Source organism: Bufo gargarizans, chromosome 6, assembly GCF_014858855.1.
Source record: "Bufo gargarizans isolate SCDJY-AF-19 chromosome 6, ASM1485885v1, whole genome shotgun sequence".
NCBI classification, from domain to species: Eukaryota; Metazoa; Chordata; class Amphibia; order Anura; family Bufonidae; genus Bufo; species Bufo gargarizans.
In genome coordinates, this window is record NC_058085.1 from 276125957 (window position 1) to 276150004 (window position 24048).

The 24048-nt window shown below is 47.0% G+C and overlaps 1 protein-coding gene across 1 annotated transcript in view; it reads left to right on the top strand.

Moving 5' to 3' along the window:
* Nucleotides 1–24048, top strand: part of GDAP1L1 (ganglioside induced differentiation associated protein 1 like 1) — a 95263-nt gene that overhangs the window by 28860 nt on the left and 42355 nt on the right. The window contains exon 2 of the mRNA XM_044298309.1: nucleotides 5629–5814. Coding sequence (XP_044154244.1) covers nucleotides 5635–5814 — 180 coding nt within the window. The 5' untranslated portion in view covers nucleotides 5629–5634. The remainder of the gene's footprint in view (nucleotides 1–5628; nucleotides 5815–24048) is intronic.

Consider the following 24048-nt stretch of genomic DNA (forward strand, 5'->3'; position numbering starts at 1 on the left):
AATGTATACATAGCCCATCATCAAATTCAGCAATTGTTTGCACTAATAACATAGGTGCAGAATGAAGTGGCTCCCTATAGCTGTACAATAAGTGCGCTCATCAACTGTCAAAACCAGCAAATGTAAGTTCTTTGTTTAATCCATGAGGAGCCACCGTATCCAAGGAAAAAATCCATTTGGATTCCAGACGGAGTAGCTGAGAAGTAGCCGAGCCCCCCCTTAAGGTTTTGCGTACCAGATCAAGTCCAGCGATCCTGAGCCCAGATGTTTTACATTGGTGGCAATCTAAATAATGCGCGGCTACTGAAGTCAGAGGTTTCCTAGCTTGGGCTCGATCCCGTCGAGCCAAGGCAATATTTGATAGATGCTGTTGAATACGCTTCCGTACTTCCTGACCAGTCTGACCAACATAGATTTTGTCACATTCGCAGATGAGTACGTAGACCACATTCTGAGTGTCCAAGGGAAATCTCATCCGGGTGCCTACGAGTAGAAAAAGAGTCAGTGCAATTCATAAATTGACAGATGTTGCAGTTTCCACAAGGATATGTCCCACGTAGTCTAATGCCCCTCCCTAAATGCTGTGTGGGCCTCTGAAAGTGGCTACATACCAATTTGTCTCGTAGACTTGGAGCTCTTAGTGCTATGATCTTGGGACTTGGATTGACATAATCTCGTATCTTGGAATCCGCCAATAAAAGGTGCCAATGTGTATTTAGTACTTTGTAGAGGTCACGCCATTGATTATAATATCTGGTAATTAGGTGTACCTAGGTGTCCCGAGGCCTTGGTTTAGGTTTTAACAATTCCAAATGGTCAGCCCCCTTGCTATTTCATATGCTCCTGATATCACCTTTTTGGGATAACCACGTGACCGGAATCTAGTCGTCAGGTCCCTAGAGGCTTCATTGAAGTCAGACATGGTCGTGCAATTGCGGTGTAACCTCAAGAACTGTCCTTTAGGAATACCTCTCCGCAAATGGTCCGGGTGGAAACTATTAAAATGTAACAGGCTGTTTGATGCCGTTTCTTTACGGAATAATGATGTCTGTATACCCTGTTCATCCAATTGCAGTCGTAGATCGAAAAAGTCGACAGTGGTGTCCGAGATCCTGTGGGTAGGTGAGATGTTAAATGAGTTATTGTTCAGCATGGTGACAAAATCCATGCACTGCTTCAGTTGTGCCTTGCCAAAAGATAAGGAGATCGTCTATATAGCGATACCAAGCAATGACATGTTCACCATACATGGATGTGGGGTACACGTGTGTCTTCTCCCACCAGCCTAAAAACAGGTTGGCGTAGGAGGGCGCACAACGCGCCCCCATCGTTGTTCCCGGAACTTGCCTGTAAAAAATCAGATCGAACACAAAATAATTATGGTGCAAAACAAACTCAAGAAGGCTCACCAAGAATGTATGATGCGCTGGATCTCCATGGGTGGATCTTTGGAGGAAATATTGGACCGCCGCTATGCCATCAGTATGCGATATGTTTGAATAAAGTGACTCGACCTCACAGGTGAGTATTAAAGTCCCCGGGGGGAGTTGGATCTCCTGCAAGTGTTGCACCAGATGCATAGAATCCCTGAGATATGATTGAAGACCTAATACAAAGGGCTGTAAGAAAAAATCAAGGTAAACACAGGCCTGTTCGCACAACCCTCCTATTCCCGTCACAATTGGACGTCCCGGGGGGTCAACTAGGTCCTTATGTACCTTGGGGAGCATATAAAAGGTGGGGACCGTTGGTTGTTTGACCTCCAAGAATTCCTTTTCTTTTTTAGTGATGATATTAAACTGACATGAAGAAGTGAGGAGTCTCTCCATTTTATACATGAAGGTTTGTGTCGGATCTGTGGGTAATTGAGTGTAAAAATGGTGGTTACCCAATTGTCTTCTAGCCTCCTTAATATAGATGCTAGTTTCCCACAACACAACATTACCTCCCTTGTCCGCCTCCTTGATGACAATGGCTGTTGTAAGCTCCGGGTGGCTGCTGCCTCTGCATTAGACAAGTTTTTGTTGTAAACTCTATTAGGTTGCAGTTTTCTTATTTCCGATATCATAATCTGGAAAAACAGGTAGATGTTAGGGAATAGCGTGGGTGTAATAATGGAGGGTTTGCGTGGAGTGAATTGACGCCTTGGCATGCTAGCAATGAGTAGTGATGAGTAGTGATGAGCAGCATAGTCAATATTAGAATTTGCAATATTTAGCGATTTTTTTTTGGCCAAATATTCGCCATAAATTCTCAAATTTGAGAATTTGTGATTTCCAGTCATTGTTTACTTGATAGAAAAAATCGGCAATGTAATATATTCTCGATAAATTCGCGATTAGAATATTCAACACCAGTGATAGCCAGTTCGCCATGTTCGCCCGTGAACACATGTGGGCTGTCATCTTAACTCACAAGTCCGGTGATGCACAGGGCAGCCCGCATGTGTTCTTGGGCAAACATGGCAAACTGGCCATCCCTGTTCAACACTATTCGCAAATACGAATATATAGCACTATATTCTAAAAGGTGATGATATTTGCAATTCATATTCGCGATTCGAACACTATCAATGAGGTTGGTAGCTCCCTTTGCAATGACGTCCCCGACGTGCTGGATGGGAGACAAGTCCGGAGACGCCGCAGGCCATGGTAGCAGGTTTAGACCACGCAGGCTGCTCACAGTAGCACGAGCAACATGTGCCCTGGTGTTGTCCTGTTGAAAAACAGCTGCTAGTGTACCTGAAATGAAGACTAGAGGGGTGCAGCTATCATCGTACATTATTCCACCCCCAACCATAATCCGGAGAGTTCCCTTGTGAAGGCCTTTTTATAGAAATGCTCACGTGGTCATCAGACCAATTTCCTTCTGTCATTGTGTCCGGGACAAAAGCAGGACACATTGTAGACACATTGCCGTCTTGGAGTGCACCATTATAGCCTTTGAGAATAGTGGTGTGAGGTCTGCACGTCTGGCTCGTAGTCCAATGTCGTGCAATCTCCTTCTGATGGTTTGTGTAGACACTGTTTGCCGCCCTAGGCTTGGGATGTGATGTCCACTTGCAGTACAGAATGGATATATAATATGTACCATTCTTCTAATCATATATCCATCTGTGCAGAGGTTCTCCTCTGTGCAACTCTTGCTGTTATTCCAGTTCCTTATTGTTCTCCCAACCATCAGGAATGCAACTTTGAACCTTGTTGATATCTTGGCCTAGGTGCATAGTCACACAATCACCTCACATGACTTTTTCAGGTTTCGTGTGGTTAAAAAACTTTGCTTTTTAATCTGGCTTTTATGTCCCTCCCACATATCTACGTTACTACTGTATCATAAATAGTAGATTATCCACATAAACCAGACACCTAACCCGTTTGCTGTGATGAACGGCAGGGGAAATATTCTAATTCTCGATATTTCGCGAATATTTGGGTGAATATTTGTCATATATTCGAGAATTCGTGCTCTCCAGTCATTATTTTCTTGATTGTGAAAATCGGCAATCTGGAAATTCGCAATAAAAATTCGCGATATGAAAATTCACGATCAACGCTACTCCTAAAGTCAAAGATATTGCAGCCTTCTCATTGGGCCACAAGCAAGAAGCAGTGAGGGATCATGGGTACTGATGAAAATAAATCTCGAATATTCGCGATTAAGGCTATTTTCACACCTGCGTTACGTGCGGATCCGTCTGGTATCTGCACAGACTGATCCGCACCTATAAATGCAAACGCTGGTATCCGTTCAGTACGGATCCGTCTGCATAACTTCGTAAAAAAAAAATCTAAGTCTAAGAGTAAGTCAAACGTATCCGTCCTGACTTTACATTGAAAGTCAATGGGGGACGGATCTGTTTACAATTGCACCATATTTGTGTCAATGTAAACAAATCCGTCCCCATTGACTTACATTGTGAGTCAGGACGGATCAGTTTGGCTCTGCACCGCCAGACAGACACCAAAACGCTGCAAGCAGTGTTTTGGTGTCCGCCTCCAGAGCGGAATGGAGGCGGAACGGAGCCAAACTGATGCATTCGTAACGGATCCGCATCCATTCAGAATGCATTGGGGCTAAACTGATCCGTTTGGGGCCGCTTGTGAGAGCCCTGAAACGGATCTCACAGGCGGACCGAGAAACGCCAGTGTGAAAGTAGCCTAAAAAGATATAGCACTATATTCTAGATATTTGCGAACTCTCAAAGTGCCAATATTCGCGATAAAAATTGGCGATTAGAATATTTGTGATCAACACTACCCATTTGCTGCCATGTACAGCGCTGGAGCAAAGTGCAAAAATAGCTCCCGCTCGAGCATCATGGCTGGCGGGTCTCCGCTGTTTCAAGCAGACCCGCGGCTAATGACCACGACCGGCAATAATACCAATTGCGGTCATTAAAGCCTTTAGATTAATATTTTTTTAAAGTTTACATTTATTTTTACACTATTTAGACATAAAAAACCTATACATATACAGTATCATTGTAATCTTACTGACTCAGAGAATGAAGGGCACAGGTCCGTTTTGCTGCAAAGGGAACGCCGTGGGAACAAAACACGTAAAATGGTGGAGGAATTGCATTTTTTTTTCCAATTCCACCCCATTTGAAATTTTTTCCCACTTCCCACTACATTGTATGCCATATTAAAAGGTGGTATTAAAAAATACAACTTGTTACTAATAGATTTCTATATCACCAACTTTGCCGACCCCTGCTCTTGACAATCCTCTGTACATTAAACCTTGTGTCCAGACTGATACATTGTAGCAAACTCAAAAAAATACAAATCAGAGCAGGAGAGAGATTTATGTTGCTGATGTGAAATTATCTAGACTGCATTGTAACAAACTTCAGCTGTGAGATCCATTAGGTTTATATGGGTTTGAAACATTACAATCTACAACATAAATAAACTATTGGGTCATTTATTAGGACCGGAGTTTTATGCGCTGGTCATAATAACCCCTGCGCTGGCGGTGGATCCGCCTTTGCTGGCGTCGATTTTGAACATTTCCTACGCCTAAAACAGGCATAGAAAATTATAAATGAGATGAAACAGATATAGGCCAGAAAACTGGAGTATATCACTTAGTTAATGACCCCCTAGCTGTTTTGGGGGTGCAGAACTGCAGTATCCCATCCTGCCATACCCTGTCCCTTTGCCCCCATCCTCATCATTTTATGTAATCTCATTATTCCAGAATACATTTCACAAAACTCCAGCCACCAATCCCAGCCTCATACATATCCTCCTCAATATTTCAATTATTTTTAAAGCTCCAGCCTTGCATGGTAGCCTGTGTCATGTGACATCCTTCCACCCTTATTCATTTGCATAGAATATCACATTAATAATCCCAGATTGTCTGCAGTCTTATAATTACAGAGCATGCAGGCATGACCTTGGGAGATTCTGAGGGACTAGTAATGAGCTGCACATAGACATCAAGGAGACTGGCATTGAGGGAGATCCTGGTGTTTGCACTGTAGCTGTGGAGAGTGTCTGTATTCTGATGATGGGAAGGAATAGGAGGCCCTCTGCTACTGGTGGTGGCCACAGAACCATGTGATAATGCTATTGCTGGAGCAGCAGCTCAGGAGCAGCCTCCTTTCTTCTGTTTCAGGCTGTCATGGCTACTGCCAGCAATCTGACTCCTACAAATTGCAGCTGGTGGCCTATTTCTGCAATAGAGAATGATGCAGGCAAAACGAATGAAGGGAAGGAAGATGCTGAAGCCTCAACCCCCAGCCTCAAAGCCAAGGACAAGCTGGTTTTATACCACTGGACACAGTCCTTCAGCTCCCAGAAGGTGAGGAGAGGGCATGATGCATTGTATGAACCTCCATTACTATCAGCAGCATCACTTGCATTGCAGGCTGCAGCCCTGGGCATGGGAGATGTGGGCAGAGATGCTGCATATGCAGGGTACTTATCTATGCCTTGCTTGTGAAGGAAGGATGTGCTGTGTATTATGTTATACTGTGGGGCTTATTGTGTACTGAAAAAAAGCATAAGTAAAATCTTATGTAGTCAGAAAGGATTGGATTGTATGTACGGTAATAGTTTTTTAAAATTATTTTTCTACCTCTGTATCTCATTATCTCTCTATCTATGTGTCTATCCCCATTATTATCGAACATCTGACAATCATGTATTTATCTTCTATATCTATTCATCTATCATCAAATATCTATTTATGCCATTAAATAGCTATCGATTTATCAGTCAATTGTGTACTATCTATCTATCTATCCCTCTATCTATCTATGCTGTATTATTTTTTTATTAAACTTGTCTGTAAATTGCCAGGTTAAGCCATTTTCCACATAGCAGCCTATAATTGTTTATTTATTTATTTTGTATTTCTTTATTTATTTTTAATGCTTTGTTATGCATTTATTTATTATTTTATTTTATTTGTTGTTTGATTTTCATTTCTATAATACTATGCCCATAGTCAGGTTGCACTCATATACCTTCTATAAGAGACCTGCACAAATGACAAACCCTAGGTAATGACAGAGACATATCGGGACTTACTATAAATGGTTGACCTTTTTGACCTCATCCTTTTTATTGACTGAGCATGTCACAGTAGACACTGTATTCTATTGTTTTTAACAGGATGATATACCCTATAAGAGTGGACGTGTCCCTAATGCCAAATCTGGTCCCATCACCAAAACATATGCATTAGGCCTCATGCACACGACCGTTGTTGTGTTCCGTTCCGCAAAATGGGGTTCCGTTGTTCCGTGATCTGTTTCCGTGTGACTTCCTTTATTTTTGGAGGACCACCAGACATAAAGGAATGTAAACAAAAGTCTAAGACAGGTTTGCCATGCAAATGATAGGAAAAAAACGGACGCGAACACGGATGACAATCTTATGTGCCTCCGCTTTTTTTAGCGGTCCATTGACTTGAATGGGTCCGCAAACCGTTTTCCGTGAAAATAATAGGACAGGAGAATAAGAAAAAAATATTTTTCATTAGACCTCAGCTCATAAGACCCCAGTAACACCTCATATCAGACCTCAGCTCAGAACCTATGTGAATGACCCCCAGTCAGATCTCACATCAGAGCCCCAATGTGAATGAACCCCAAATGTGAATGACCCCCAGACCTCAGTACAGACCCCTTTGCTCAGAGAAAATAAAATTAAATAATCCACTTACCTCTCCTACTCCGGACACCACTGCCGCCACTCCCAGGATCCAGCTCCATCTATTCTTGCCACGTGCTCTGCTGTGACCTGACGCACATAGCGTGAGGACACAGAGTGCGGACGTCCTTACGCTGTGCGCAGTCACAGCACAGCCGACGGAAGAGGACCAGGAAGCAGTGATAGACCCCAGGGAGCACTGCATTCACCGGGGTCTATCTGAGTGCTTAATGGAAGCGCTCACTAGTAGAGTTGAGCGAACACCTGGATGTTCGGGTTCGAGAAGTTCGGCCGAACATCCCGGACATGTTCGGGTTCGGGATCCGAACCCGATCCGAACTTCGTCCCGAACCCGAACCCCATTGAAGTCAATGGGGACCCGAACTTTTCGGCACTAAAACGGCTGTAAAACAGCCCAGGAAAGGGCTAGAGGGCTGCAAAAGGCAGCAACATGTAGGTAAATCCCCTGCAAACAAATGTGGATAGGGAAATTAATTAAAATAAAAATTAAATAAATAAAAATTAACCAAAATCAATTGGAGAGAGGTTCCATAGCAGAGAATCTGGCTTCCCGTCACCCACCACTGGAACAGTCCATTCTCAGATATTTAGGCCCCGGCACCCAGGCAGAGGAGAGAGGTCCCGTAACAGAGAATCTGTCTTCATGTCAGCAGAGAATTAGTCTGCATGTCATAGCAGAGAATGAGGCTTCACGTCAGCCACCACTGCAACAGTCCATTGGCATATATTTAGGCCTAGCACACAGGCAGAGGAGAGAGGTCCCGTAACAGAGAATCTGGCTTCATGTCAGCAGAGAATCAGTCTGCATGTCATAGCAGAGAATGAGGCTTCACGTCAGCCACCACTGCAACAGTCCATTGGCATATATTTAGGCCCAGCACACACACAGGCAGAGGAGAGAGGTCCCGTAACAGAGAATCTGGCTTCATGTCAGCAGAGAATCAGTCTGCATGTCATAGCAGAGAATGAGGCTTCACGTCAGCCACCACTGCAACAGTCCATTGGCATATATTTAGGCCCAGCACACACACAGGCAGAGGAGAGAGGTCCCGTAACAGAGAATCTGGCTTCATGTCAGCAGAGAATCAGTCTGCATGTCATAGCAGAGAATGAGGCTTCACGTCAGCCACCACTGCAACAGTCCATTGGCATATATTTAGGCCCAGCACACACACAGGCAGAGGAGAGAGGTCCCGTAACAGAGAATCTGGCTTCATGTCAGCAGAGAATCAGTCTGCATGTCATAGCAGAGAATGAGGCTTCACGTCAGCCACCACTGCAACAGTCCATTGGCATATATTTAGGCCCAGCACACACACAGGCAGAGGAGAGAGGTCCCGTAACAGAGAATCTGGCTTCATGTCAGCAGAGAATCAGTCTGCATGTCATAGCAGAGAATGAGGCTTCACGTCAGCCACCACTGCAACAGTCCATTGGCATATATTTAGGCCCAGCACACACACAGGCAGAGGAGAGAGGTCCCGTAACAGAGAATCTGTCTTCATGTCAGCAGAGAATTAGTCTGCATGTCATAGCAGAGAATGAGGCTTCACGTCACCCACCACTGCAACAGTCCATTGGCATATATTTAGGCCTAGCACACAGGCAGAGCAGAGAGGTCCCGTAACAGACAATCTGGCTTCATGACAGCAGAGAATCAGTCTGCATGTCATAGCAGAGAATGAGGCTTCACGTCACCCACCACTGCAACAGTCCATTGGCATATATTTAGGCCTAGCACACAGGCAGAGCAGAGAGGTCCCGTAACAGACAATCTGGCTTCATGTCAGCAGAGAATCAGTCTGCATGTCATAGCAGAGAATGAGGCTTCACGTCACCCACCACTGCAACAGTCCATTGGCATATATTTAGGCCTAGCACACAGGCAGAGCAGAGAGGTCCCGTAACAGACAATCTGGCTTCATGACAGCAGAGAATCAGTCTGCATGTCATAGCAGAGAATGAGGCTTCACGTCACCCACCACTGCAACAGTCCATTGGCATATATTTAGGCCTAGCACACAGGCAGAGCAGAGAGGTCCCGTAACAGACAATCTGGCTTCATGTCAGCAGAGAATCAGTCTGCATGTCATAGCAGAGAATGAGGCTTCACGTCACCCACCACTGCAACAGTCCATTGGCATATATTTAGGCCTAGCACACAGGCAGAGCAGAGAGGTCCCGTAACAGACGATCTGGCTTCATGTCAGCAGAGAATCAGTCTGCATGTCATAGCAGAGAATCAGGCTTCACGTCAGCCACCACTGCAACAGTCCATTGTCATAAATTTAGGCCCAGCACCCAGGCAGAGGAGAGAGGTCCCGTAACAGACAATCTGGCTTCATGTCAGCAGAGAATTAGTCTGCATGTCATAGCAGAGAATCAGGCTTCATGTCAGCCACCACTGCAACAGTCCATTGGCATATATTTAGGCCTAGCACACAGGCAGAGGAGAGGTTCATTCAACTTTGGGTAGCATCGCAATATAATGGTAAAATGAAAATAAAAATAGGATTGAATGAGGAAGTGCCCTGGAGTCCAATAATATATGGTTATGGGGAGGTAGTTAATGTCTAATCTGGACAAGGGACGGACAGGTCCTGTGGGATCCATGCCTGGTTCATTTTTATGAACGTCAGCTTGTCCACATTGGCTGTAGACAGGCGGCTGCGTTTGTCTGTAATGACGCCCCCTGCCGTGCTGAATACACGTTCAGACAAAACGCTGGCTGCCGGGCAGGCCAGCACCTCCAAGGCATAAAAGGCTAGCTCTGGCCACGTGGACAATTTAGAGACCCAGAAGTTGAATGGGGCCGAACCATCAGTCAGTACGTGGAGGGGTGTGCACACGTACTGTTCCACCATGTTAGTGAAATGTTGCCTCCTGCTAACACGTTGCGTATCAGGTGGTGGTGCAGTTAGCTGTGGCGTGTTGACAAAAGTTTTCCACATCTCTGCCATGCTAACCCTGCCCTCAGAGGAGCTGGCCGTGACACAGCTGCCTTGGCGACCTCTTGCTCCTCCTCTGCCTTGGCCTTGGGCTTCCACTTGTTCCCCTGTGACATTTGGGAATGCTCTCAGTAGCGCGTCTACCAACGTGCGCTTGTACTCGCGCATCTTCCTATCACGCTCCAGTGCAGGAAGTAAGGTGGGCACATTGTCTTTGTAGCGTGGATCCAGCAGGGTGGCAACCCAGTAGTCCGCACAGGTTAAAATGTGGGCAACTCTGCTGTCGTTGCGCAGGCACTGCAGCATGTAGTCGCTCATGTGTGCCAGGCTGCCCAGGGGTAAGGACAAGCTGTCCTCTGTGGGAGGCGTATCGTCATCGTCCTGCCTTTCCCCCCAGCCACGCACCAGTGATGGACCCGAGCTGCGTTGGGTGCCACCCCGCTGTGACCATGCTTCATCCTCATCCTCCTCCACCTCCTCCTCATCCTCGTCCTCCTCGTCCTCCAGTAGTGGGCCCTGGCTGGCCACATTTGTACCTGGCCTCTGCTGTTGCAAAAAACCTCCCTCTGAGTCACTTCGAAGAGACTGGCCTGAAAGTGCTAAAAATGACCCCTCTTCCTCATCCTCCTCCTCCTGGGCCACCTCCTGTTCCATCATCGCCCTAAGTGTTTTCTCAAGGAGACATAGAAGTGGTATTGTAACGCTGATAACGGTGTCATCGCCACTGGCCATGTTGGTGGAGTACTCGAAACAGCGCAACAGGGCACACAGGTCTCGCATGGAGGCCCAGTCATTGGTGGTGAAGTGGTGCTGTTCTGTAGTGCGACTGACCCGTGCGTGCTGCAGCTGAAACTCCACTATGGCCTGCTGCTGCTCGCACAGTCTGTCCAGCATGTGCAAGGTGGAGTTCCACCTGGTGGGCACGTCGCATATGAGGCGGTGAGCGGGAAGGCCGAAGTTACGCTGTAGCGCAGACAGGCGAGCAGCGGCAGGATGTGAACGCCGGAAGCGCGAACAGACGGCCCGCACTTTATGCAGCAGCTCTGACATGTCGGGGTAGTTGTGAATGAACTTCTGCACCACCAAATTCAGCACATGCGCCAAGCAAGGGATGTGCGTCAAATTGGCTAGTCCCAGAGCTGCAACGAGATTTCGCCCATTATCACACACCACCAGGCCGGGCTTGAGGCTCACCGGCAGCAACCACTCGTCGGTCTGTTGTTCAATACCCCGCCACAACTCCTGTGCGGTGTGGGGCCTGTCCCCCAAACATATGAGTTTCAGAATGGCCTGCTGACGTTTACCCCGGGCTGTGCTGAAGTTGGTGGTGAAGGTGTGTGGCTGACTGGATGAGCAGGTGGAAGAAGAGGAGGAGGAAGCCGAGAAGGAGGAGGTGGCAACAGGAGGCAAAGAATGTTGCCCTGCGATCCTTGGCGGCGGCAGGACGTGCGCCAAACAGCTCTCCGCCTGGGGCCCAGCTGCCACTACATTTACCCAGTGTGCAGTTAGGGAGATATAGCGTCCCTGGCCGTGCTTACTGGTCCACGTATCTGTGGTTAGGTGGACCTTGCTACAGATGGCGTTGCGCAGTGCACACTTGATTTTATCGGATACTTGGTTGTGCAGGGAAGGCACGGCTCTCTTGGAGAAGTAGTGCCGGCTGGGAACAACATACTGTGGGACAGCAAGCGACATGAGCTGTTTGAAGCTGTCTGTGTCCACCAGCCTAAATGACAGCATTTCATAGGCCAGTAGTTTAGAAATGCTGGCATTCAGGGCCAGGGATCGAGGGTGGCTAGGTGGGAATTTACGCTTTCTATCAAATGTTTGTGAGATGGAGAGCTGAACGCTGGCGTGTGACATGGTTGAGACGCTTGGTGACGGAGGTGGTGGTGGTGGTGTTGGTGGTACATCCCCTGTTTGCTGGGCGGCAGGTGCCAACGTTCCTCCAGAGGCGGAGGAAGAGGCCGAGGCGGCAGCAGCAGAATAGGCCGAGGCGGCAGCAGCAGAAGAGGTAGCAGGGGGAGCCTGAGTGACTTCCTTGGTTTTAAGGTGTTTACTCCACTGCAGTTCATGCTTTGCATGCAGGTGCCTGGTCATGCAGGTTGTGCTCAGGTTCAGAACGTTAATGCCTCGCTTCAGGCTCTGATGGCACAGCGTGCAAACCACTCGGGTCTTGTCGTCAGCACATTGTTTGAAGAAGTGCCATGCCAGGGAACTCCTTGAAGCTGCCTTTGGGGTGCTCGGTCCCAGATGGCGGCGGTCAGTAGCAGGCGGAGTCTCTTGGCGGCGGGTGTTCTGCTTTTGCCCACTGCTCCCTCTTTTGCTACGCTGTTGGCTCGGTCTCACCACTGCCTCTTCCTCCGAACTGTGAAAGTCAGTGGCACGACCTTCATTCCATGTGGGGTCTAGGACCTCATCGTCCCCTGCATCGTCTTCCACCCAGTCTTGATCCCTGACCTCCTGTTCAGTCTGCACACTGCAGAAAGACGCAGCAGTTGGCACCTGTGTTTCGTCATCATCAGAGACATGCTGAGGTGGTATTCCCATGTCCTCATCATCAGGAAACATAAGTGGTTGTGCGTCAGTGCATTCTATGTCTTTCACCGCTGGGGAAGGGCTAGGTGGATGCCCTTGGGAAACCCTGCCAGCGGAGTCTTCAAACAGCATAAGAGACTGCTGCATAACTTGAGGCTGAGACAGTTTCCCTGGTATGCATGGGGGTGATGTGACAGACTGATGGGGTTGGTTTTCAGGCGCCATCTGTGCGCTTTCTGCAGAAGACTGGGTGGGAGATAATGTGAACGTGCTGGATCCACTGTCGGCCACCCAATTGACTAATGCCTGTACCTGCTCAGGCCTTACCATCCTTAGAACGGCATTGGGCCCCACCATATATCGCTGTAAATTCTGGCGGCTACTGGGACCTGAGGTAGTTGGTACACTAGGACGTGTGGATGTGGCAGAACGGCCACGTCCTCTCCCAGCACCAGAGGGTCCACTAACACCACCACGACCATGTCCACGTCCGCGTCCCTTACTAGATGTTTTTCTCATTGTTATGGTTCACCACAACAACAAATATATTATTTGGCCCAATGTATTGTATTCAAATTCAGCGGGATATAAATTTGAGGCCTAGTATTTAGGCGCTGGGTGACCGGTATGGATTTAGTGACAGAATTAGACTTGGAAATGCACAGAAGCGTGTGTGTGAAGTTATTCTGAATGACCCTATGTGCACCTTCAATATTATATACCCTTTTAGGGATAGATTTCAAATAGCTCTGATATAGCAGAAACCACTAAATTATGAAATTGCTAAATTGGGAATTGTACTTCAACCCAGAACAAAAAATGTGCTTTGACGGACACTAAATATCTTGCCCAGCAACAACAGTACAGCGGTGGGTAACGAGAGATTTAGAGGGATTTAAATTTGAGGCCTAGTATTTAGGCGCTGGGTCACCGGTATGGATTTAGTGACAGAATTAGACTTGGAAATGCACAGAAGCGTGTGTGTGAAGTTATTCTGAATGACCCTATGTGCACCTTCAATATTATATACCCTTTTAGGGATAGATTTCAAATAGCTCTGATATAGCAGAAACCACTAAATTATGAAATTGCTAAATTGGGAATTGTACTTCAACCCAGAACAAAAAATGTGCTTTGACGGACACTAAATATCTTGCCCAGCAACAACAGTACAGCGGTGGGTAACGAGAGATTTAGAGGGATTTAAATTTGAGGCCTAGTATTTAGGCGCTGGGTCACCGGTATGGATTTAGTGACAGAATTAGACTTGGAAATGCACAGAAGCGTGTGTGTGAAGTTATTCTGAATGACCCTATGTGCACCTTCAATATTATATACCCTTTTAGGGATAGATTTCAAATAGCTCTGATATAGCAGAAACCACTAAATTATGAAATTGCTAAATTGGGAATTGTACTTCAACCCAGAACAAAAAATGTGCTTTGACGGACACTAAATATCTTGCCCAGCAACAACAGTACAGCGGTGGGTAACGAGAGATTTAGAGGGATTTAAATTTGAGGCCTAGTATTTAGGCGCTGGGTGACAGGTATGGGTTTAGTGACAGAATTAGACTTGGAAATACACAGTAGCGGGTGTGTGTGAAGTTATTCTGAATGACCCAATGTGCACCTTCAATATTATATACCCTTTTTGGGATAGATTTCAAATAGCTCTGATATAGCAGGAACCACTAAATTATGAAATTGCTAAATTGGGAATTGTATTTCAACCCAGAACAAGAAATGTGCTTGAACGGACACTAAATAACTCGCCCAGCTACAGCACTAGGGACAGATTTAGCTGGATATAAATTTGAGGCCTAGTATTTAGGCGCTGGGTGACCGGTATGGATTTAGTGACAGAATTAGACTGGGATATGGCCAAAAAATGAACAGACTATTGCTGGTTAAATGCACTTGGTGTGACAGCTTCACCCTGATGTAGGCTTTAGCCAAAAAACAACCACACCATTGAGGGTTAAATGCACTTGGTGACAGGCGCAGCTTGCCCCTGATTTTGTATATGGCCAAAAAATGAACAGACTATTGCTGGTTAAATGCACTTGGTGTGACAGCTTCACCCTGATGTAGGCTTTAGCCAAAAAACAACCACACCATTGAGGGTTAAATGCACTTGGTGACAGGCGCAGCTTGCCCCTGATTTTGTATATGGCCAAAAAATGAACAGACTATTGCTGGTTAAATGCACTTGGTGTGACAGCTTCACCCTGATGTAGGCTTTAGCCAAAAAACAACCACACCATTGAGGGTTAAATGCACTTGGTGACAGGCGCAGCTTGCCCCTGATTTTGTATATGGCCAAAAAATGAACAGACTATTGCTGGTTAAATGCACTTGGTGTGACAGCTTCACCCTGATGTAGGCTTTAGCCAAAAAACAACCACACCATTGAGGGTTAAATGCACTTGGTCGCAGCTTGTGCTGGCGCACCACAAGACACAAAATGGCCGCCGATCACCCCAGAAAAATGAGACTGACAAACGGTCTGTGCAGCCTAAAAACAGTGAGCAATTGAGGATCAGCAGCTCAATGATCCACAGCTGCAGATCGATCAGTTAATCAAGTCCTTTGGAGGAGTTAATCTGCCTAATCTCGCCCTACTGTCGCAGCCGCAACCTCTCCCTACGCTAATCAGAGCAGAGTGACGGGCGGCGCTATGTGACTCCAGCTTAAATAGAGGCTGGGTCACATGGTGCTCTGGCCAATCACAGCCATGCCAATAGTAGGCATGGCTGTGATGGCCTCTTGGGGCAAGTAGTATGACGCTTGTTGATTGGCTGCTTTGCAGCCTTTCAAAAAGCGCCAAGAAAGCGTCACAAAAGCGCCAAGAAAGCGACGAACACCGAACCCGAACCCGGACTTTTACGAAAATGTCCGGGTTCGGGTCCGTGTCACGGACACCCCAAAATTCGGTACGAACCCGAACTATACAGTTCGAGTTCGCTCATCCCTACTCACTAGTATTCACCCCATAAGACGCACTTGCATTTTCCTCACATTTGGGGGGGGGGGGTGTAAGATGTGTCTTATGGGATAAAAAATACGGTAGGTAGGTTCAAATTGACAGAAGTGGGGACAGCACATGTAGGCAGGGACAACTGAAGTAGGCGGGGCCAGCAATACCTTAGTGCAGCACAAAATACCACCCCTGCAGAACCAAATACCACAAAATACTGTCCCCCACCCCCAGGGGCGTAGCTAATGGCTCATGGTCCCTGGTGCAAGAGTTCAGCTTGGGGCCCCCCTTCCCTCAGTGCTTTGTGGCCAGGGGCAGGGAAGCACAAGGCCTTCGTGCTGCCCGAGGCAAAAATTTAAACGGCACCCCCTTGAGCCAAAGATGTAACTTGACCAGCATGCACTTTCTATAATAATGGTGTCTTATTATGCACCACAAGGGTCTTTCGGCCCCCTCAGGCTCCTGGGCCCGGTAGCGACTGCTACCTCTGCACACCCTATAGCTACACCCCTGCCCACCCCCTTCCACCACATTATGAAACTGTATCACTGTCTTGAGTATGGCAACACAGTTTGAGGGTCCATTCACACGTCCGTAGTGTATTGCAGATCCACAATACACCCGGCTGGCACCCCCATAGAATTGCGGACAAGAATAGGACATGTTCTATTTTTTTTCCGGAGCCTCGGACTGGAAGTTCGGGGCCGCGCTCCGGGAATGCGGATGCGGACAGCACACAGTAGACAGTAGGCTGCCCCATAGACAATGAATGGGTCCCCACCCGTTCCGGATAATTGCGGAATGGGTGCGGTCACATTCTACGGACGTGTGAATGGACCCTAAGTTTAATTCATGAGGAGACCTGCGGCCACCGGCCAAGTGCATAAGAACCTGCAACCTCTAGCATTAATTAATGCTGAGAGGATCAGATCATTATGTACTTGGCTGACAGCCGTAAATAGGGCTCAGGCGGCCCCCTAGGCATCATCCCACAGGGAGATTCTCTGTGGGGGTCTATGGCCAATCCACCCCTGGGTTTATGTATGCAGACTGCCACTCTGTTATATAAGACATTTCAAAACTAACAAAGATTTTCATCTGTCTCTCGTTATTAATTTAATTGACAAATAAAAAGATCTCTTAATTACTGCCTTGTGAGCCCTCACTGTGTGCGCAGCTCTTCATGCTGATTGATCCCTGTTGAATATTTCCTAAAAGCTGTGTGTTTTAGAGGCTTCCTTTTATTTTCTGGAAAAATCAATAAAGTAGCTTTATTAAATGACATTAATATCAAACCTCACCCCCTTGAGACTTTCATCCGTTATAGGGACAATCAAGACCTCACGCACAAGCCCGTCTCTGTTTTGCAGTCCGTAAAATGCAGAACCACAAACTATGGATGCGGTCTGTATCGTCAATTTTGTGGATATATTTTATCTTTTTGACAAACAGACATATAGATGTGGAATGCACACGGATCATCCATGTGCTTTGCACGTCCGTATGTCTGTTCCCCAAAAAGATAAAACATGTCCTATACTGGGTAGCAGAATGCGGACTACAGACCCATTGAAGTCAACAGGTTCCCAAAAAAATCCGGATGCAACACGGATGGTATCCCTATTTTGCAGATCCGCAATTTGCGGACTGCAAAATACATACGGACTTGTGCATGAGGCCTGCAAAGGGCCGTGTTGGAAAAAGGAATGCGATTGTGTGCCCTCTCATGCACACATGACATACAGTGGTCACTCACAGGTTGGCCACATGGTTCACATGTCACTGACATGCCACACATGCATCACTCACAAATAGGACACATGCATGACTCACACGATGGCCACATGCCATATACACACCACCAAATGCATGTCAGTTACTCAGTGTATAAATGTTGCATCTGCGCCAATTACAAGGTGGTTACGGTACATGTCTCACATGCACTGCTCACACAGGACACGTGACACACATGTAGAGATGAGCGAACTTCATATTTTGAAATTCGTTCATGCATCATTTACTGGTAAAAGTTGAATTGCGTTATGGATTCCGTTACCACGGACCATAACGCAATTCTATGATGGAATGCATAACGGAATGCCTTTAGAGGCATTCCGTTATTCATTCCGTCATAATAGAAGTCTATGGGCTGCAAAACGAATCCATCCCGTTTCCGTTATGCAGGGGAGTCCATTATGCATTCCATCATAGAATTGCGTTATGGTCCGTGGTAACGGAATCCATAACGCAATTCACCTTTTACCAGTAAACGAAGCGTGAACGAATTTCATCACCTGAAATTCGCTCATATCTACACACATGCATCACATAAAAGATGCATGCCACACAAATGCGGCAGTTAGGCCTCATGCACACGACCGTTGTTTGGGTCCGCATCCGAGCCGCCGTTTTGGCGGCTCGGATGCGGACCCATTCACTTCAATGGGGCCGCAAAAGATGCGGACAGAACTCTGTGTGCTGTCCGCATCCGTGGCTCCGTTCCGTGGCCCCGCTAAGAAAATATAACATGTCCTATTCTTGTCCGCGCTTTGCGGACAAGAATAGGCATTTATATTGCCGGCGCCCGTTTCGTTCCGCAAATTGCGGAAGGCAACACGCGCGGCTTCCGTTTTTTTGCGGATTGCGGACCTCAAAAAACGGAACGGTCGTGTGCATGAGGCCTTACACATAGGACACACATTCTAGACACATGATACATACTTCACACATAAGACACATGCCACACACACACCACTCACATGCTGGACACAGGTTGTGCATGTGCCATCTACACACAAGATACATGCAACACAAGCACCAAGGCTGTTATTTATTATCAGATATATGGCGATTTTTATATCTGTTGCAGATTTGGTTGCAAAGGAGATTTGCGGCCGAATCTGCAAATTTTCCCTGCTCACGCCAGGTCTAAAAAAGGGGGAGTTGCGTGGGCGGGGAAGGGGGCAGGTCGGCCCCTCTCATTTATCATTTTCGACACCTTTTTTAGGCCTCTTGCACACGACCGTATGCCCTCCGAGACAGTACGTGAGCGGGCCATATGTCCCGGAGCGGCATACATCGTGCGCACAGGAGTACACAGCATCATAGATTACAATGATGCTGTGCACGTCGGGCCACCTGCAGGGCTATTGTCCCGCACTCATATGATCTTATGGGTGCAGGACAATAGCCCCACAGGCGGCCCAACGTGCACAGCATCATTGTAATCTATGATGCTGTGTACTCCCGTGCACACGATCAGTGATGGCCAGTTTGCAGTGTTCCCCAACGAACACATGCAGGCTGCCATCTTGACTCACAAGTCCGGCGATGCACAGGTAATCCCTTACCCGTGCCTGTGCCACGAGCCGGTCTGAAATCAAATGCGGTCAACGGGAGCAGGCAGTTCCGAGAACAGCCGCCTGGGGCCTTCATCGGGCTGTTCTCGGAACTGCCTGCTCCCGGTGAACTGGCCATCACTGCACACGATCAATGCCGCTCTGGGACATATGGCCTGCTCACGGACCGTATGTCTCGGAGGGCATACGGTCGTGTGCAAGAGGCCTTAGGCATAGAAAATGGTCTAAATATACACCAGCAAGGGAGCTGGCCCGCGCCTCTGCTTAACTTCGGCATATCCACCGCCAGCACAGGGTCTTAATAAATGACCCTATAGTGCCTATAGTATGTGGGAGTGTAATCAGTAAACCTTTTCAAGCCCCGCCAGATGTACATAATGCTTGAATGGGACTGAGCTGCGCCTAGGCCACGTGACTGATGGTTAGAGTAAACAGCAAAAAGACGCGCGCTCACAGGAGCGCCGGTGCCTTCACAAGCAGCTGATCAATGGTGGTCCCGGGTGTCAGACCGCCCACCGATCAGATATTGATGACCTATCCAAAGGATAATAAATCTGGGAATGTCTTGCTACCTGAAGACAACATACAGTACATTGATCTGAACGATAAAACTGTAATCCCCCTCAAGTGGTATCTATGTGAAGCCAGAATGTTATCATGCAGCTCTATGTCATAGTAGAAGAGCTCCTAGCGCTATCGAGATGAATCAGCATATAATTAAAGGGGTTCTCCGGGCTTTTAATATTGATGACCTATCCTCAGGATAGATCATCAATATCAGATCGGCGGGTGAAGGGTTTGACACCCAGCACCCCCACCGATCAGCTGGGAGGCATGCACAGTAGCCGTCTCCTTTCTCTCTTCCTGCTCACCGGTGCTGTCTATGGCAAAGCAGCGGAGAACAGGAAGAGAGAAGGGAGACGGCACGTGCGCACCTTCCCTACGTACAGCTGATCAGCAGGGGTGCGGGTGTCAGACCCTTCTGATATTGATGAGCTTTCCTGAGGATAGGTCATCAATATTAAAAGCCCGGACAACTCCTTTAAGGATCTAAAAACATGCATGCTCGGCTGAGTTGAAAATGGGAAAGTGAAAAAGCCTCTGACACGTTGAGGGCTTATTTCCTTGAGAACAAAAGGATTAAGCATTTTGAAATCGAACATGCCTGACTCTTCTCCTTCTGAGAGTCAGGAGTCCCCCATACACATTATGGTTAACGGATTTGCAGCTATCAAAAGTTTTTGCCAGCTTTAGTCACCCTCTTGGTCTTCTAGATGGAGACATATAATGACTGCCATTGCAGTGCCTAAAGGGATTTCCACATACTCTGATGGACATACAACTCAAAGCTGATATAGAGAGTTATACCACTTCTTCCCAGTTTGCTTTCTCTGACTGCTCTGCCTTTGTATATCTCATGAACAAGGAGTACCAGGATGAGCAAGGCTAAGGATCTTGCCTAGGATAGTGGTGCAGTGCTTTACGGTATAAACAAAATAATGCTTCTTCTGGCTGCTGTCTATACTGAAGTGGGAAGTACTGCATTATGGGATGTCTAGGGGGAGAAGGCCATCATTTACACACAGGGCAGTTATTGGAAATGTAATGATCTCTATAACGAGTATTGATATTAGCATTGATGATGCTGGGAGAAACGTCATCAATTTAATGCATTGGTCAAACTAAGGTGGGAATATTGGAAGTGTAGACGTGGCTTTCAGGTTTACAATATACAAAGACCCGTTCAGTGGCGTAGCTAGAAATGACTGGGCCCCACAGCATATTTTTTAATGGGGGCCCCCCTCCCCCAGTAATTTTTTCGCAACCCCTTCCTTTCATGCGGCCCCCATTCCTGTGGCTAGTAAAGATCGCTCTCTCAGACCAGGCCCGGCAGCTGTTCCATCCGTTTTATACACTGTCTATACTGTCACTTGATATAATTTAATTTGTAATACTGTTGAGGGGGCCTCCTCCTCCTGGATGGGCCCCTTCAGGGTCAGGGCCCCAAAGCAGCCGCTTCCCCTGCTTCCCCTATAGTTACGCCCCTGGACCCGTTGCTCTCTTACCCTGGGTTCACACCTGAGCGTTCTGAAAGGAGCGCTCTGTATGCGCGATTGTACTGGCGTTTACAATTGCGCATACAGAGACAGGTGAACACACATTGTAGCGCGTTCCCGAATATCTATGTACGGGGACGTGCGACAAAACGCCCCCGAAAAAAGCTCAAGAACTTGTTTGAGTGTCGGGTGTTTTACAGCGCGATCGTACGCGCTGTAAAACGCCCAGGTGAGAACCATTCCCATAGGGAAGCATTGGTTTCTCCTTGTTGAGCGTTTTACAGCGCGTAGGAACGCGCTGTAAAATGCTCAGGTGTGAACTTGGGGTTAGGGCCAGTTCACATGGAGTGTTTTGGTGCTGATTTTGGAGCGTTTCTTCCTCAAAATCAGCTCTCAAAACCGCCGCCCATTCTTTTCAATGTGAAGCAGCACTTGCTGTAAAAAGAAGCTTGGAAAGAAGCGGCGTGTCCTATCTTGGGGCAGCATCAGCGCTGAATCTCTCTCCCATTGAAATGAATTGGAAGCAGAAAAAAAACTGCTCCTTTTAAGTCCATGCCTTTTTGTGCATTTTCCACCAGTTTTTTGGCGCAGATCTGCTTCAAAAACTTTAAGCTAAAAATTCAGTTTTGTATTGAACCCGTTGGTTAAACAAAGACGCATAAAAAAAAGACATGTGGATTCTGTGCTAATTTTTTAAGCATGTTTGTGTCGTGTGAACTAGTCCTTAATCTGGAGATTAGTGGGGGGTCAGCTCAGGGACCCTCATGTTCCTTTCATTTTATTTGACAACATAAAGGTGAATCTTCCCTTTGAAGATATTGGGGCACATAAGACTTACTAAAGCCCTGCATTGGCGGTGGTTCCGCCAAAGTTATGTAGAGGTGCCGGATTCAACGCTGCTTCTAAATGTAAGGGTCCATTCACACGTCCGTTTTTCCTTTCCTGATCTGTTCCGTTTTTTGCGGAACAGATCAGGACCAGATCTGGACCCATTCATTTTCAATGGGTCCTGGAAAAAATCGGACAGCACAATGTGTGCTGTCCGTTTCCGTTGTTCCGTTCCGCATGTCCGTTTAAATATAAAACATGTCCTATTCTTGTCCGCAAAATTCGGATCCTGGTACAATACAAAGTCAATGGATCCGCAAAAAACGGTAGACATTCGGATGTCATTCCGTATGTCATCCGTTTTATGCGGAATCCGTTCCTGGAAACACATAACAAATTTTTTTATTTTTATTTTTTCAATTTTTTTTCAAAGAAATCCAAACAACTTTATTTGATTATTGAACTTTATACATGTTTCCGTTTTTTGCGGATCCGCAAAAAACGGATGACATATGGAAACATTTCCAGGAACAACGGATCCGCAAACAACGGACCGAAAATCGGGATATAGGAAAATACTGACGTGTGAATGTAGCCTAAGGCTACTTTCACACTTGCGCTTGATCGGATCCGTTCTGAACAGGTCCGATCATATTAATGCAGACGGAGGCTCCGTTCAGAACGGATCCGTCTGCATTAATAACTTTCTAAGTGCGCAAGTAGCCTGAGCGGATCCGTTCAGACTTTCAATGTAAAGTCAATGGGGGACGGATCCGCTTGAAGATTGAGCCATACGGTGTCATCTTCAAGCGGATCCGTTCCCATTGACTTACATTGTAAGTCTGGACGGATCCGCTCGCCTCCGCACGGCCAGGCGGACAGCTGAACGCTGCAAGCAGCGTTCAGCTGTCCACCTGGCCGTGCGGAGGCGAGCGGAGCGGAGGCTGAACGCCGCCAGACTGATGCAGTCTGAGCGGATCCGCATCCATTCAGACTGCATCAGGGCTGGACGGAAGCGTTCTGCTCCGCTCGTGAGCTCCTTCAAACGGAGCTCACGAGCGGACAGCAGAATGCTAGTGTGAAAGTAGCCTAAGACAGATTCCTAGCTGTCGTTACAAGACCATTTTCTACACTCAAACCAAGGATAGAAAATGGTAAATGAGATGCGCCTGCCATCCGGTCCCAGCCCAGGCCACGCCTCTATTTTTAAGACCTTGTGTGAGCGGGGAAAAGTCGCAGATTGCAGCGCGAAGAACCTTTGCCTCACAAACTGTGCCAAAAAATTCTCAGGCCTCTTTCACACGAGCAATACGGATTGTCACAGGATCTGTTGAGGAAAACCTGAAAACCTGCATTGCATCCGGATGCCTTGCGTTTTTCGCTCTGCCCCATTCACTTCTATCAGGCCAGAGCTGCGTGAAAACCACAATATAGAACATGCTGAGATTTTGTTTCCTGAATGCAGAAATGATGAGTGAAAAATGTGCATGTACATATGCTCATTGACATGAATGGGTGAAGATTCAGTCTGGATGTGATGCGATCCCTACACGCACAGCATGCGGACGGAAAACTCGCTCATGTGGAAGAGACCTTACGGATACATTTGTGACATAAAAAACTGTAATGTTTGCAATTTATTTCAATGGCACTTGCGCAAAAATGTTGTGCAAGTGTCGTTATTCCGCTGGTCTCGCCACTTTCCCAAAAAGGGAGTATGATAGAGGGCAGGGTCCTTTGGCCCCACCACATTTTTGACCTTCTACGCCAGTTTTCTAGCATAGAAGAACACTGAAAGCTGCGCCTGCCAGGGGATGGTGGCACAGATTTCAGTTCAGCCGCACGGACTGCCAGATGCTGCGCCCAATTTATTACACCGCCAGGCTATGATAAATCTTTACACAATTTAGCAGACGATTGTCGGGAAGGAAGCGTTCCTTCTCGGCAAGCACCTGCTCATCAGTAAAGGAGACCGCTGCATTTACAGAACCATCGTTTGTCAGCAGGGACAAGGGACACTTCCACATCTGGTAACACCCAGTTATCATCATACATTTCATTATATACATACATTTCTAGGATGAATATCAGAGGAACAGGCCAACACAGAGATCGAAGAAAATGTGCTCCACATTTGTTATTTCATGAA